Below are 16,552 nucleotides of genomic sequence, written 5' to 3' on the forward strand. Positions count from 1 at the left end.
ACGAGGTCACGTAGCAGCTGGACCCACCGTTGGGTCCGTAGGGTTCTAGGGGTTAAAGCTCAGTCAGATTGGATCTAAAGCTACTAAGCAACTCAGATAGGCTATAAAAATATTGGCAAAACCTATCAGTTTGAATTAGGCCTAGACTTTGACTGGGTCATGCTAAGTTATGGATATGCTTTGATCAGAATAATTTACTGAAGCTCTGACTGTATAGTTCTGTGATTTATCCCATCTGATTTCTAACAGGAAATTACCCTAAAAATGCCACAAAAAAAAGTTGAAAAAACAAACCATCGGACAAGACATTTTGCTTCCCATCCAGGAAGCTTTTTCAATTCAAAGTGTCTGGATTGGCATTGAATTCCAAGCTTTATAGAATACCCTGAAAAGTGCTGCAGCCATCTTGACCTAACCCCACTGAGGAAAATTATCCCATCCATCCATTTTCTGTCACGCTTATCCCAAGTGGGGTCGCAAAGGGTGCTGGTGCCTATCTCCAGCTGGCTGCAGGCAAGAGGAGGGGTCCACCCTGGACAGTTTTCCAGTCCATCACAGGGAAACACAGAGACAAACAGGAAATACAACCATTCACGCACACACTCACACCTAAGGAGATATTAGAGAAGCCAATTAACCTAATAGTCTGGAATAGTTTGCTCATGGAGAACATGCAAACTCCATGCAGAAAGATCCTGGGCCAGGAATCGAACCCTTCTTTTTGCAAGGCAGCAGTGCTACGCACAATGTAGGAAAATGATAATGACCTTGTTCCATGACTGGTATGGTGTGTTAAGTGTTTGCACAGTATTTTGTGAGACAAATAGTGTATATTTGGTATCTCCTGATCAAGCATTATTTTATATGTCATTGGATGCTCCAGAGGTGGTTTTAAGCAAATTGTAACTGGTATTTTTAATGGCTCTCTTTAACAATATCATTATTTTGACTCTAGATAGACTAATAGTTGCTCTGTATACAGACTCTCCAAACTTCGTAAACTTAAAATTAGAGTTTAGTGTCATTAAAATATTTTATTTAACTCTAAACAGCATATATAGTCAAGATGTTGTTTTTTTATTTATCATAACAAACCCTATGTGGACATTATGACCTTTGAACTTTGCAACACTCAGCAATCAAGTGACTCACAGCATAAAATAGTGCCAGACTACTAAAAACTAGTTGGTGATAAGAAAAAAAACTATAAAAAAAAAGTAAAAAAAAAAAAGGTGCTGATGCAGTGAACCATAATAATGTGATACTTTGCAAAAGTCAGGTTAGACAGGTTAGACCATTGTTTATCAGCCATGTGTTCAAAGCTGCACAGACAGGACAGATGGCCATTTGACTTTTTACACTCAGGAATGTTTATGTCACCAAACAGGATCAAGTTAAACATTGAATTTAATACACTAGCATGACATTTCATCATCGTGGAGACATCACATTATTGACTTTTCAGAAGAAGGTAGCAGTGACTTCCACCTTGGTTAGAGGACTCTGCCCTCTGACGTCACTCATAATGTTACGTGAAATATAATTTTGGGCTCGGATGGGAGGACAAGTCAATATAGATAGAACATGGTCTAAACAAACTGATTTCTGAGTGTTCTCATGCTCTCAAACAAAGCTCCACCCCTGCTTGCTAAATTTTAATGTTCACATGATTTTTTATGTGTTTGGATTTATTTGGTTTCCAGATTACCACAATACCACCTGCCTGACACACACAATCATGCACGTTTCAACTCATGAGGAGCCATGATGTATCCTTCATGTTGTGGGTGATGATCACAACACAGCAGACAAGTTTCCTCCAAAACAAGCAGCTCAGCCAGACAACTACAAATCTCACACCCATTGTGATTCATAATGGTTTCAGTTCAAAATTCTAGACCTTAAACTGGCATAAAACTGAAAGCTGTATCTGAAATTCTTTACCACAAAGACTTATTGTTATAAGGCTGCAGGTGCAACAAGTTCTCTGTTTAAAATAACTCCATAACTTGGGCAGGGTTATGAAGGAATGTGACAAAAAATTTGGACCTATATTTAGCCAGTTATATGAGAGCTTGATTAATGTCGCCTTTGTTGCACAAGCTTAGGAAATGGTTGTTATTGTTCCTGTTCCCAGAACAGTAAATGCAAAACGTGATGACTAAATAATGTTAGACCAAAAGCTCTTATGTATTTAGCATCTGTGATTTAAAAACTCATGTCTTCAGTGGCAAATCACAAGGAGCTCATGCAGTTTGCTTAGAGGAGGCTACTCTGTAATTCCTTCTGAATAAAGTAATATGGTTTAGATCAGCCTCTTGTATGTATTATCCATCTATCTTTATCTTTCCTCTAACATGTTTCCTCTTGTAACCAGGACCTCATTATTTTTGTCACTGGCCATATTTAATGACCTTATCTAAGGTTGGAATGTAGATTGGTTCATTTGAAACAAGAACCCCACTGAAAATATTTTATATAATTAAAATGTACCTCATATCCAAGCTATTTGCATTACTGTTGCTTTATACCATCACATAAACTTTATTTTGTATGTTATTAAAAAGCTCAGTAGAATTTTAGGTTTCAATTGTTCTGATCACAGGATAGTTTTCCTTGTTTTCCCACTTTTACTAAACAGTATAGGGCTCCAAAAAAAAAACAGAAGAATACCCCTCTGCATATAAGGTGAGGCTAGAATAAACTTTATTGCTCATCAAATCTAGAGGCTGGCAGCCATGAGGTTTCTGTTTGATCAAGTTGTTTCAGTTTCTCACAGGTTTTTTTTTTTCCCAAAAAAGCTGATTAATTTTGCAGGACGGGTTATTCGGTGTGGAAAATCTAGAAGCAGTGTGAGGAGTTACAGGTAAACTCTGCCTTCTACATTTTGCATAGTGGATCTATCAGTTAATAGTGACATTTGAAACTACCCGCTCACATGCAAACAAGGCTCTGGTGGCCACATGTTTTCAGAGTGTTCAGTCGTGCTAACAGGACTGTAGTAGGGAGACGGATGGACCCCCACCGCCCCTGTTTAAATATGGACGGTTGTCTGGCCTGCAGATAAGTGTAAACCGCAGAATCCTGGCCTGATAATGTTGCTGTTCTGTGTGACTGCTTTGTTTCTATGATGTTTAAACTGGCCCCAGACCTCCTTGGGTTTACCAGCTCGTGCTATGTTGCTCTGTTTGTGTTGGGGGACCAGATCTTTTGGGTGTGGGGCGTTTAAACGCCACTGGGACGTCATGTTTAGAAAATAAATGCCTCAATTTCACTGAACTCCCAGAACATATGGACTGCTGATCTGGGTCTGGGTTTGGATTTTTTGTCATTTTAATTGAGCTTAATTCAGACACTTTAAAAGGTCAATATCAACCATAAAAAAACATTTTATGAATTACTGTACATCTGGATTAATTGGTTACTCACTTCGTTATTTCTTCTGTTCCCTTTTGCATACAGTGTCCTTGCCAACAACTTAAAGTAAACTGCCTTTTAGATTATATACTTGCAAACAAGCACATCGTAGTTTTCGTAGGTCCCTGTTGTTCCTTTGAAAATTTTATACTATTGAGTCTTAACAGAAGTTTGTTCAGATAAAATTAGGAAATCGCTGAAACAGAACCTGTCATGCAACCTGGAGCAGAATAAAAGATCACCAAAAAACACAATATGTCTTGATTCATGAATGAAGTTGAAATAAATGTATTTACATCTATTAAGCTGAAGAAGGAGTTTTACGGTCAAAACGAATTACCTATGCAATTAATATAATACATAATTAGGTACATCATGTATTTATATACCTGCTTAATAGACTTAAAGTTGGATTAAAAAGCAGTTGAGAATACGAACCAAGGAGTAACACAGTAGGTTTAGTTGGACATGAGAGTGAACATGCATGGTTACAGGTTTGTCTGTGAGGGATGGAAGCAACATTTAATCCCATTTAATCTTTAGGACACCCGGTTACTTCCACAAGAGCCTCTAGGCAGCTTAAACCTCGACGTCCCTCAGATTAATGCAGCAGGCCAGAATGCCTTAGATGGCAGCTCTGTACATACAAATGTATGTGTTTAGGCTTAGACTGAGAGAAACTTTATTGTCATTTTGTATAGACAGTTATACAAAATGAAATGCTGTTTTAGACAGCTTTCAGATGAATGAGCAGCAGCTTAGCAGTGAAAAGGAACATTCCCATTCCATAAAGTGCAGCAGTGATCAAATGTAAACAGTGTGGGAGAAAAACATGGTGCAAAAGGCACTGATGTAGAAGTCCAGAAGAGTGCAAAAAAAAAAAAAAAAAAAACAAATATAGATGGTGCAAGAATGCAGTAGAAAAACATTTTTGAGTTGAGGTCTTTTTGGTATGATGTGTTTGTGTTTGGTATGATGTGTTTGGTATTTGTGTGTTTGGTATGGTGTGATGCAGTCTTGATTCGTGTTTGTGTTTGTTTACAGGTTGTCTATGGACGATTCTACTTTTTATATCTTTGTATGATGTTATGTTTGAATAACCAGGATTACTGCCAGCTCTACCACAGTGATCCTGAAAGGGAATTTTGTGAGAAATGCTTGTAAAAGTTCACAGCTGTCAATAAAAAAAAGCTTTTTCTAGGAAACAACTTTATGGATATTTGCTGTCCTTTATTCAACCGTAGCCTCAACAGTTTGATGATGAAGATGTCAGGAATTTAAATTTAAAAGGTGGGGCTTTAATCCTCTGAGAGCATTCTGACACAACAACCAACATGCAGTGACTGGAAATAAAAACAGGCTTTTAAATTTCTAATTAAAAGTCTCCAAAATCTATACGGAATTCTGGCAACTTGTCTTTAATCTGCTGAAATCTGCTTTAACCCGTTGCGATTCATAATGGTTTCAGTTCAAAATTCTAGACCTTAAACTGGCATAAAACCGAAAGCTGTATCTGAAATTCTTTACCACAAAGACTTATTGTTATAAGGCTGCAGGTGCAACAAGTTCTCTGTTTAAAATAACCCCATAACTTGGGCAGGGTTCTGAAGGAAAGTGACAAACAACTTGGACCTATATTCAGCCTGTTATATGAGAGCTTGATTAATGTCGGCTTTGTTGCACAAGCTTAGGAAATGGTTGTTATTGTGCCTGTTCCTAGAACACTAAACGCAAAACTTGGCGACTAAATGATGTTAGACCTAAAGCTCTTATGTATTTAGCATCTGTGAGTGGAAAACTCATATCTTTATTGGCCAATCACAAGGACCTCATGCAGTTTGCTTAGAGCATCTACTCATAAATACTGTAATTCCCTGTGAATGAAGCGATGCAATTTAAATCACATTTTCAGCTACATATGTGCATGTATTATTCGTGGACTTCTTTATTACACTTCAGCTGCATGTTCATTGAAAGAGTTTGTGTGTCCTGAATATCAGCAGCCTATAAAAGAGACTCCAGCGAGTCTGACATCAGGGTTCCCTCGTCATTTCTGTTCTCCAAACTCAGGATGTACTCTGATGCTTCCTTTTATGGGACAGTACATTTTTTAAGGGACAGTTGTCACCTGGACCTTTGTATCCAAACATCATGAAATAGGAATAGAAAGTTAATAACCACACCGACCACCAGATATCGCTAGTGATAAGATCAGAGGTTTTAAACATTTTCCAGGCCAAGGACCCCCGATATGGTGAGATGGAGCGGGGACCCCCTAATTTTATATACATATAGATGAAACCGTGTTACATCTAACTTGCCCTATAGTCACTCTATTACAGATGGACTAATGTAACGAAAGTAATTTCACCCTTGGATTATTAAAGTATTTCTGATTCTAAATCCTGGTTGATGGGTCAGGTGTTGTGGATGAAACAGTGCCCAGCTTGAAAGGGCTCCTGTGTGTCGCTGAATGTGTGCATTGATGACTGAAAGACATCTTCTGCCTCTGTTTATCTGTGTTGAATTCATGTTAATGAGTATTTAAAGACATTTCAATTAGTGGAAAGAATTGGGGGGGTTAAAAAATCAAATCAAGCAAAACTTTCGCCAGTTGGTGGCGATAATGCTGACCTAACGTTTTTCCAACCGCCATAAAAAAATTCAAGAAGAAAACTTTCACGAACCCCATGCAGTACCTCCATGGACCCTCTAGGGGTCGCGGACCCCCTGTTGAAGGCCTCCGACCCATAGGTAATGTGGCCAGTAGGTGTCGCCAGTGATGATACCCAGCGGTTATGGTGCTTCCGTCTTCTAACGGCAAAAGAAGTTCCTACTTCCGATTGTGAACCGCCCTGTGGTTGTATTTTGTCCCGGATTTCAACAAAAACACACATAAAGCTCCTTCTAAACCTCCGAGCTAACGCCCTGAAACCGAGGCACTGGGTTAGATGTGACGCCTCGGTGCCGAAGCAGTGAGCAATGTCGGTGGTTTTTGACGGGGGTTCGTTGAAAGGGATGCAGAGCTCTCACAGCCACACAGCTCCGAGCGCCCTGAGGTAAGAGGAGCCCTCTGCAGACAGGACTATGGAAGCACACAGCTTCTCTGTCAGGAAGAATCCTGGAAAAGAAAGGAAAATATGAATGTGGAGAACAGCTTTACTAGCAACCTGACTGTATTTAACAGGTTTCTGTTATTTTTTTGTAGCTCAACAGCTGAAAGACACTTTATTCTGCCCAGAAGGGCAGTTAAAGTTACTTTAACGCAGCTGTGCAAATAAAATAATTTACTAAAATGTGAACAATGTTAACCATATAAAATACATTACTAGATAGAAAGTGAACCATTAGATTAAAAAAAGAGTTGGGAGGATAAATGATATTTAGAAGCACATTTACTCTATTTTTTAATGAAGAATAAAAACAGAATTATGAATAAACTAAGGATTAGATATGGATTTCGTTTAATAGTTTTTAACAATCTAAAAAGTATATATAATTCATGAAGAATTAATGTATAATCCTGCATCCATATGCAGTCTCTGCTGCAGTTCCTGCTTCACAGATGTTGGGGAATTTCTCTACCTGGTTTGAAAATTTAAATTTAAAATAGTAGCTGATTCTTTAAAATCATTATTAAAGAGCATGAAGAGAAGGGAACTATATTTAATAAAATGCACCGATCCAATACTTTGATCAGACATCACATTATTTATTTGTTCTTGTTGCTTATTTTTTAATAAATCATATAAAGTAAATTTATATCTGTGTTAGTTTATTACAATTTTTAAGAATGTGTATGTCAGGGCCAAAGCTTTCGCTCCCATGGGAAGATTTTTGTTCATTCATTGTAATCTAATCCAGATTTTTCATAATCCCTTTAAATATAACACAAACTCAGTGTCCTACTGCATTTTGCACCATGTTTATTTCTTTCACACTGCACCCACCCTTTCCATATCAATGCCTTTTGCACCATGACTTTAAACTGCTTTTCTTTTCTCTTAAAATGTTTACATTCTGATCACTGCTGCACCTCATAAATGGAAATGTTAATTTCACAGTTGTCAGCTGATCATTCACTTTTGAAAAGCTGTATGCATCTAAATTTTGTTTTGTATGCAGTCTGTATATACAGAATGACAAAGGTTTCCTAAGTCAACTAATGAATCTGATCTGATATCGCCATATGCTTAGCACTGGTATCAGTATAGGATTGGATTGTAAAAAATTGGATCGGTGTGTCTCTGATATTTCAAATGGTTGAAATATATTTGCTACTCTTATTTTCCATCTTTCTGCTCCACCTCACATTTTGAATGGCAGAAATGCAGCCCTTGTTCATTCAGTGAGCCCCTGGGCAGCACATTGGAGTGCCCTGAGACCTAACTTTTACCATTTTATTTATGATTACATGTCTTAATTGAGGAGAAAGCTCTTTCTAACACATTTACTTACATTAATTGCTGCAAACTTTAGTTGAAGCTTCATGGCTTTGCTTTTACATAAGTGAAATAATTAGTGTGCAAAATAGGAGCTCTCTGAAGACCTTTGGTTGCATACTTTTTATTTTGGGGTGTCAGAGTGAAGTTAGGAATACAACCCCACGTCTTTTAGTCTTTAAGTTGAAGGAAAACAAATATTATATTGAAAACATTTCTTCAGGGTGCTGTGTTTATCAGAGGTTAAGCATGCATGATGTAGGCGTCTGTCATGGGTTCCAGCTGCTTTTCTTTGCCCTATTTCTACACCCATTCCCTGTTTGCCTATTTTCAGAAATTAGCAAAAATTAAGGGCACTAGAGTCTTAAAAAAAAAAAAAAAACCTGCTTCAATTTAATTTACAATAACATAGAATACTATACTTTCCATAAGTTTGTTTTACAAGTGCAGTACCCTGGAAGAGTTAGTTTTACGTGTTTCTGTATTTTGTCATTTACTCTGGTAGTTCATTGAGGCCTGTCTATGTGGGTAACCTTACATTTCTTTCTCCTGAGCAACAGCTCATCATCTCCAACATACTCTAGCAACCTGTCCCCCTCTCATTCCCTCCTCTCCTTTGCAGTGCCCAGGAACTTTCTCAGGAGATCAAGTCTTTCATCAGCGGCGTCGATGCCATTCAGGGCCGGAAGCTCAGCGTCAGGGAGCACGCCCGCTGTGCCGTGCGGCTGCTGCGCTGTGTCCCCGCCTGCAGGGGGGCGGTGCTGGAGCATCTGAGGGGCGTGTACGACGAGCACGTGTCCATGTTTCTGCACAACCTTGAGACAGAAGGAAGTTCCAGTTCTGGGGCCACATCTAACCTGGAGGACATCATACAGGTGAGACTTCATCCAGGAATATTAGGCAGTCCTAATCTCATCTAATCATGTTCTTTATCAGTTATTGATAAATAGCTAATAGAGAAATAGATGGGAAGAAAAATGTGTTTAAAAGACAAACTGCCTCCAAATTAACTTTAACTACACATCCTTGTGCTATTACACCATTACCAACTACAGTAGTTGGTTCTTTTAGTTCCTAAACATAAATATTATTGTCTAGTTAAATTTCTGTAGTGGATCTCAAGACCTTTTTTTTCGTGAATCATTCTTTTTACTAAATCTTTGCTCCTCTATAGGAGGTTCATGGCGTCCTGTCAGAGTTCATCCGTCTCAACCCGCGAGCCTGGGCCCCGCTGGTGTCCACCTGGGCGGTCGACCTTCTGGGCCAGCTGAGCAGCAAGCATGCGGGCCGCAGGGTGGCGCCCCATTCCTCCAGCCTCAACGAGCTGCTGCAGCTCTGGATGTCCTGCGCCGCCACGCGGTCCCTGATGGAGGCCTACTCCCAGTGTCTGGCCGCCATGCTGGCCTGGTGTCCTGACGCCTGCGTCGACGCCCTGCTGGATACATCGGTCAAACACTCGCCTCATTTTGACTGGGTGGTGGCTCACATCGGCTCTGCCTTCCCGGGAACCATCATCAGCAGAGTGTTGGCCTGTGGGCTCAAGGATTTCTGCTCCCACGGGGCGAAGGATCAGGGGCTTCTGGCGGAGAAAGGGAGCCGGGTGCCGAAGATCGGCTCCGTTGTGGGAATCCTGGGGCATCTGGCAGCACACCACTCTGACAGCATCAGGAAGGAGCTGCTCAGGATGTTTCAGGAGAGCTTGATTCCATCCACCCCTCTGTCTCCCACTTCCTCCTCATCCTCCTGGGAAGCATCCCCTCAGCTTCGGCGTGCCGCCGTTCCATTCCTGCTGCAGCTGGCTGCCCTGTCCCCTAACCTGTTTGGCGCCGTGTCGTCAGAGCTGGTGGAGCTTCTGCGGCCTCCAGTCCTGCTCCAGCTGCAGTCTCTGCTGCAGGGCCTCCCCCGAGAGGAGCTGGATAACATGCTGGGGCTGGCCGTCCACCTCATCAGCCAGAGTCCCACAGGGGGAGCTCGAGTCCTCAAATTTCTGGCAGACACGGCAACGCCGGCTTCAGTCATCATCTCCGGTCCTACGCCGTCGCCTAACGAAGGGGTGAGGGAAGGCTGTGACCGCCTCCTCCAGATGTTGCTACTACATCTTCACAAACTGGTGTTTAACCGCTCCGACGCGGCAGAGGCCGGCCTTGTGGGCTCGGCCTCCTCTCAGCCACAGAGGGTCACCCCTTTCTTAGAGGAGCTGCGTTCACACGTCGGCCAGCTGTGTGCAGAGACACTGCGGCTGGAAAGAAAGCGCCACCTCTGGCTGCACCAGCTGCTGTGCCTCCTGTCAGTGTACGGGGGTCCCAGTGTAGCCACTGAGACCCTCTGCCAGCTTCTAACCCAGGCTCGAAACCCGGAGGAGTTGGCTTTGGCCTGGCAGCTCCACACAACGCTTTCCTCCTGCATGGCCGGGCTCATTCCTGCCGCCGTGGCTCACTGCGTGGCTCAGATTCACACGCACACGCTAGAGCCCCGGCAGCTCCGGCAGCTGCTGCTCAACTTGGCTGCAGCCATCCAGAGCCAGGATGAAGAGAGGAAAGGAACAGCGGGAGGCCAGTCCTCCATGGCCGTCCAGATCGGCTTAGCCGTCTCTGGGCACCTCCATGATTTTGGCCCTCTCCTCCTCCACGGTGACCCAGCTGTGTCTAACGCCACGGTGCGCCTCCTCTCCTGCAGCCCCCTCCCTCGAACCTCCTCCCCTGCACACCTGCTGCTGCTCTCCCGAGCATCCGTCACTCATTTCTTCTTGGCGCTGCGTAGAAGAGGGGAAGCGAGGAAGGCGGGCAGAGACATGGGACAGACGGGCGAAGCCGTGAGCTGTTCGGTTCTGCTCCTGTCCCGCTTTGCAGCCTACTCGCCTCTCACTCTGAAGGCCATCCTTCAGCAGCTTGTGGAGGGAGCGCTGCACAAAGGCAACGCTGACCTGTTTGGTGGGCAGATCGCCGACATGTCCGGGGCTCCGTTGGCCTCTCCGTCTGTGTCCTCCGACCTGGGAGCCTCTCTGCTGGACATTAACTGTCGGTTCGGCACCACGGTGAATTTCTCTGGCAGCGTGTGGTCGGTGTTCCACGCAGGAGTGATCGGAAAAGGACTGAAGGTTCGAACAGCTGCCAATCAGCCCGATCCATCAGGAGTCATCCAGGTGGGTTGTTGATGAAAGCTCATAGAAGTTATTTTTATTGTAGATAAACATATTTATTTTGAGCTTTTAATGATAAACTCAATTTATTCTGGAAACTTGAACAACATGCTGTATTCAGAGGATAAAAAAAAAAAAAGAATTTGCTGCAATAATTTAGATTTATGGTGGGTTTTCTTTTCACCACATAAGCCCAACTATATTCCCACTAGATCAATAGTAATTTGGCAAATGTTACTCAGCAGGTTGCAGCGAGCTAAACGAGCATTGTTAAAAATATATATCAACTGTTATAGCAGGGCTGTGTTGACCTGTTGAATCTGCTCCAAAACCACATCTGATCTAATAAGGAGCACCTGCTGAAGTAGTTCTCCTTCATTATTCTGTCCATGTTGTTCAACGCAGGAGGCAGAACAACCCCACAGTATGAAGGTACCACCACCGTGCTCCACAGCTGGTGGAGTAGTCTCACAGTTTTGAATAAAACTATTCATGTACCTACTGGGTGTATATAAACTTTTTTAGTATCCCTTGGTTTTATGTCAGTAAAGCAAATGATTAAATGTAATTAGCAGGGAATGAAATAAGCTGTTTAAAGAGTTTGTTTTCTGGTCTCTCTCTGCAGAACATCCAGACTCTGCTGGCCGTTTTAGTCCAGTGCTGCAGCTCATCCAGCCTCAACGGCTCACAGTCCCCATCTGACCCCGGCGAGCCACTACCAATTAACGCAGAGGCAGCCAAAGTTGTTGCAGTCACGCTGGTGGAAAACGTCTGTCCAGATGTGGCCAATGGGGAGCTGTCCTGGCCCCCAGAGGAGCACGCCCGCACCACAGTGGAGCGAGACATCCACATCAGACGGTGCTTTGAGGCCCACCCGGTCCTCTTCCCTCTGCTCCAGGTGGTGGCGGCTGGACGCCCTGCTCTTTGCTATTGCTCAGCTGTGCTCAGAGGCCTCCTGGCCACTCTGCTGTCCCACTGGGAAGCTTCCCGCGAGGCTTCATCTAAAGACTCTCCCTGGCACCTGCAGGCTTCCTGCCTCCTGGTGTCCTGTATGGGAGAGGGTCAGCTCCTGCCGCCAGTGCTGGCAAACGTCCACGAGGCTTTTGCCTACCTGAACCCGTTTGAGGTGAGGCTGCTGCTGCTGGCTGTGTGGGAATACGTGAGGGGCAACGGGCCGCTGCCTCAGAAGTTTGTTTTCAGCCCAGACAAAGGCATGTTCTGCAGGGATTTCTCAAGGGACGGCGATGTGTCCAGATACGTGGCCCCGATCCACAGCGTCCTGCATAAAAACATTGATAGACTGGGACACCTGTGCTGGAGGTTTCAGCTGTGAAATGGTGATGATTCAAGTCTATAGTGACTGTAAAACTGGGAGATTACGGTCATTTCACTTCAGGAGTGGACTGAATGTTCATTAATGTGGGACTGTGTGAATAAGTTTGTGTTTATATTTTCATTACCTTTGCTTTGGCTTCTGAAAGTAAACCCTGTCATATTGCTTAATTCTAAAATATGTTGATGCAAAACTAGGTTATAGTCTTAATTTGTCATTTTGGATCAGAAGAAACACTTATGTTGTTTTTGTTGCAAAATACGGCTTCCATCTATTGTCATAAACAAACTTGTTTAAATCGTCTTGCAAAATAAATCTCCATTTAGTCCTAAAAAAGTTGCTGAATAAGTGCTTTCTTGCTGCATCGTCAGGAGGTACCGGAGATCATCAGAGCTATTAAATAAACTGTTTCACTGATTTTTCATGCTTTTTATCCCTTAACAGAGAGAATCAGAGAGAAAGTGAGCAGGAAAGCTAACATAGTTAATAAAAATAAAAATAAAACATAGCAATCATTCAGGACTACATAGCTTTCATTTAAGAAGCTGCTTTAGTTTTAGCCTAAATTTATGTCAGATTTCTGTTCTGGTTCTGCAGGTAAGGAACTCCTCATGGTAACCTCTTTAAAAAAAGGCACTTTTAAAGTTCCCAGTGAAGAATAGCAGTGAAGCAGATGCAATGTCAATAACTACATACAAACATCACTATAAGCATATATAGATATATGTGTTTGTATATAGAGATATAGATATATATATATATATAATGTAGCTTCTCTACTATATTTAAAAAATTTAACTATTTTAATTAATCTTGGGAATTTTATTTCTAAAAAATAAATCAGTGCCTTTTTAAAAGATTTAATACACTTTTTTTCTGATTACATGCTTCAAAGTTTTAAACAACATTTGAACTTTTAAGCTATTACATTGACATGAAAATAGAATAGAACAGAAAATCCCTTTATTGTCCCACAATGGGGAAATTCTGTAAAAAAGCAAATCATTGCAGAAAATAAACATTTCAGTGAAAACCGCAGTCTAACAGAAGGGCTTATAAGGTTATTCTGGGATTGTAATAAAAAAAATATATATATATATAGCGGCAGTTGATAATGAGACAAAACTATCATAAAGAAATATACAGAAAACTGTAAAATTGGAAAATTATAAGAATTGTTTGAGAGTTAAAGGTGTTTGGGGTTCAAACAGCCTTTTTTCAATTTGTCTCTAAATACTGATTGAACAACTTTCTATCTTTAGTTACAACACCATCTATCATCAGCATACAGCAGCAAACAAGGATGCAAAGATAATTTTCTTTACAAGCTACAAAGAACTGAGCCTTAAGGTACATTTTCAATTCTTTTTTAATCAACTCGTTTAAGGATTTCAAGGTGAGGCTTCATAGGGGAAATGAAATGCAGCTTTAATAGGAGATACCACAAAGTTAAAGTAATTAAAAAAATAATGAGGAATGGGTAAAAATAAAGAGCTGAAATCGAAGTGTCAGTTTGACATATAGGGTTTATTTCTGTCTTAATTATAAGCAATGTTTTTAGTATGACTTGGTTGCACCGCAGTAAACTGTAATGTTTACAATAAAACGCCATAATGGTGTAAGATAAATCCTCCTTAAGAAATCCGGGATGAAAGCATCCGCTTCCTGAGTGGATCTTGGAGGTGACGTGTCCGTGCCTGAGAGGGTAAATATTTAAAGTTCTCAAACCTGCTTCCTTTCACATTTATTAGCAGAGTTTAAATATTCATCTTTTTTTTTTTGGTTAACCTTCCCTCGCGCTGTTTATTGCCGGTTGAAAAAAAAAGCACTTATTTTTAGGTCAGACGCTGAGAATCTGTCTTTTTAAACGATCTTTGTTGCGGAGTGAAAGGGGGCGGAGCCAAGCGGGATCTGAATCGAGATGGCCACCTTCACTGAGAGGTAAGGATGAAGCGGTTTAGCTCTTTTATCGGTTATTTATCACCGCTTTGATTGAGTATTCATGTCTTGGTTGATATGGATTATAAATACTAGTCTACTGTTAGTATTGCAGTAGTCGGTCAAAGGTTTAAACGCGTAGAGGATCAAAAATACTAACGGGAAAGTCTCGACCTCCGTTTCAATTGAATTAGCGGCTCGGCAGGATGTTAGCAGGGTTAGCATACTGTTCTGATTTAAAGGGATAATTTACCTAAAATGAATGCCATATGTGTGTTTTTCATAAACATACCGTCTGATAATATTGTGGTTTGTTTCTCTTTGTCTTGTATTTAATTTCTAACGTGTTTGTTTGAGTTAATATAAGCGCAGAATCACTTTAGCAGCCTTTAGCCGCTGCGTTAGCTAATACGCTGCTGGCAGCGATCCAAATACGTTAATTTACATCAGGAAGATTTGACAGCACTCAAGAGAAGCCTTCTAAGATGTTTCGCAATTTGAAATTCATAAGTAAAATTTTTTTTATAATGGTAAATTGAAATTGTAATGTTTTAACAACCTCGGATTTAAGGCTTTATTTTACAACTAGAACGAGCTCAAAGTTCAGCTGTATGTTGTGTACAGATTAACAACTCATCCTCAGGTTTGTAAAGAGTCCCCCTTGGGTAATTATTTGGCTATTGCACAATCAAACTGGACCGTGTGTACTGGAGATGTTCATGATGTTCTGTTTCCTCTGCAGGATGGGGCCTGTCTTGTTGTTCTGGCTGGGCTTGTGTCTCAGTGGGACCTGGGCTGTGGACAAGGGCAATTTCAAGACCTGCGACCAGAGTGCTTTCTGCAAGTGAGTGAAACGTGTAAACGTCACACTTTTACTTTAAGGCTTTTTTTTTTATTTTTTTTTTTACTTAAATTCACATGAATGCAAACTTGTAACTAATGTTAATGCCTGTTTTTTCACCTTTAACCAGGCGTCAGCGAGCAATAACACCTGGTGAGTCCCCTTATCGGGCCCTGCTGGAAACAATGGAGCTGACCAACACCAAGCTCACCTTGCAGCTCATCAATGACAATAACAAGGTAGGTTATGGGTAGGTAAGGGACACACTGACTTGGGTTCTCTCAAAGAAAAGTTGTTAAAACTGATACCTTTGCAGACATGTTTTTTTGGAAATTGGGCCTAAAGTAATTGTGAATAGGGCGTTGAGGTTAATAGCATTTGCATGCTATTTGCAGAGGCATAAAATTTTGGTTGTATTACATTTAACAAGAGTAAGTAGCTAAGTTTCTTACTTCAGCCCTTTAGGTGGTGGTATTATGCTTAAAGTGAGTTTGCAACCAATTCCATTCAGTTTATTTATATTGCGCCAATTCACAACACATGTCATCTCAAGACACTTTACAGTTCACCAGATCATACAGTCAAATTTATTCAGTTTTCTATCTAAGGAAAACCAGTTGATTGCATCGACTCATTGACTCGAATGCAATCCCTCACACTAAGCATGCTTGTAGCGACAGTGGAGAGGAAAAACTCCGTTTTAACAGAAGAAACCTCCAGCAGAACCAGGCTCAGTGTGAGCGGCCTACTGCCGAGGCTGACTGGGGTTCAAGGAGACATAAGCAGAGATGTAAAAAGCATCTGTAAAAGGCCTCCGCATCCAGGAAAAACACAGCCAGGCAGACAAGCTCTGAGCCAACTCCCATGTCGGGGGATAAGGAGAGCACATCGAGCCAGTCACAGTCAGAAAAACAGGACTACACTGAAAAACAGGCCAATCTTGAACATCTATAAACAAGGGTGTTGATTACAGCAGCACTGGTAATATTCTCTCCAGGATGGAGTCACAGCCAAACAGGAACAGACAAGGCGAAGCTACTATGAGAAAAAGCAGAGAGCATAACGTTAGAGATTGAACTAACAGATTCTGCAGATTGGGAGAATAGAGATAGAATGTTGAAAAAGGGGTCCCTATGTCCTCCTGAAGTCTAAGCCTATTGCAGCATAACAAACTACACAAAATAGAAGACAGATGCAGTTAGCATGGAGATCATGCATGCTGGGTAGTAGAGGTAGTCCCATAAAAGGAGTTCAATCCAAAGCCACCCTTCCCACATACAGTTGTGTTCGAAATAATAGCAGTGCCTTTAGAAAAATGAGTAAATGTCAAAATTCATCAAAGAAATTGTACTTTAATGAACACAGATACATTGGGGACACAGTACATTCTATTCCAAAGCAAAACAATTGCGCAAAGTCATCAAAACTTAAATAATAATAAT

General features: G+C 41.5%; 3 protein-coding genes across 8 annotated transcripts in view; 2 read left to right on the forward strand and 1 right to left on the reverse strand.

Moving 5' to 3' along the window:
* Positions 1 to 6,335, reverse strand: part of LOC107090993 (HRAS-like suppressor 3) — a 14,905-nt gene extending 8,570 nt beyond the window's left edge. Inside the window, exon 1 of one of the 2 annotated variants that reach the window (XM_015384674.1) lies at positions 6,117 to 6,335. The gene's annotated coding sequence lies outside the window, so the exon portion shown is untranslated. Of the gene's footprint in view, positions 1 to 6,104 lie in introns of both variants that reach the window. The other variant, XM_015384673.1, reaches the window with a different exon arrangement.
* ints5 (integrator complex subunit 5) lies at positions 6,247 to 12,479 on the forward strand. Its single transcript, XM_015384669.1, has 4 exons — positions 6,247 to 6,476; positions 8,482 to 8,734; positions 9,034 to 11,001; positions 11,624 to 12,479. Exons 1-4 carry the CDS (start codon positions 6,400 to 6,402, stop codon positions 12,329 to 12,331), a joined length of 3,006 nt encoding a protein of 1,001 aa, XP_015240155.1. The 5' UTR covers positions 6,247 to 6,399; the 3' UTR covers positions 12,332 to 12,479.
* A 1,640-nt stretch (positions 12,480 to 14,119) lies between these two features.
* ganab (glucosidase, alpha; neutral AB) overlaps positions 14,120 to 16,552 on the forward strand; it is a 21,406-nt gene continuing 18,973 nt past the window's right edge. For 3 of the 5 annotated variants that reach the window (XM_015384661.1, XM_015384662.1, XM_015384665.1), the window contains exons 1-3: positions 14,213 to 14,272; positions 15,012 to 15,113; positions 15,241 to 15,349. In XM_015384661.1, coding sequence (XP_015240147.1) covers positions 14,253 to 14,272; positions 15,012 to 15,113; positions 15,241 to 15,349 — 231 coding nt within the window. In that variant the 5' untranslated portion in view covers positions 14,213 to 14,252. Of the gene's footprint in view, positions 14,273 to 15,011; positions 15,114 to 15,240; positions 15,350 to 16,552 lie in introns of all 5 variants that reach the window. The other 2 variants (XM_015384664.1, XM_015384666.1) reach the window with 2 other exon arrangements.

Source organism: Cyprinodon variegatus, unplaced genomic scaffold (genome assembly GCF_000732505.1).
Source record: "Cyprinodon variegatus isolate N-32 unplaced genomic scaffold, C_variegatus-1.0 Scaffold319, whole genome shotgun sequence".
Taxonomy (NCBI): domain Eukaryota; kingdom Metazoa; phylum Chordata; class Actinopteri; order Cyprinodontiformes; family Cyprinodontidae; genus Cyprinodon; species Cyprinodon variegatus.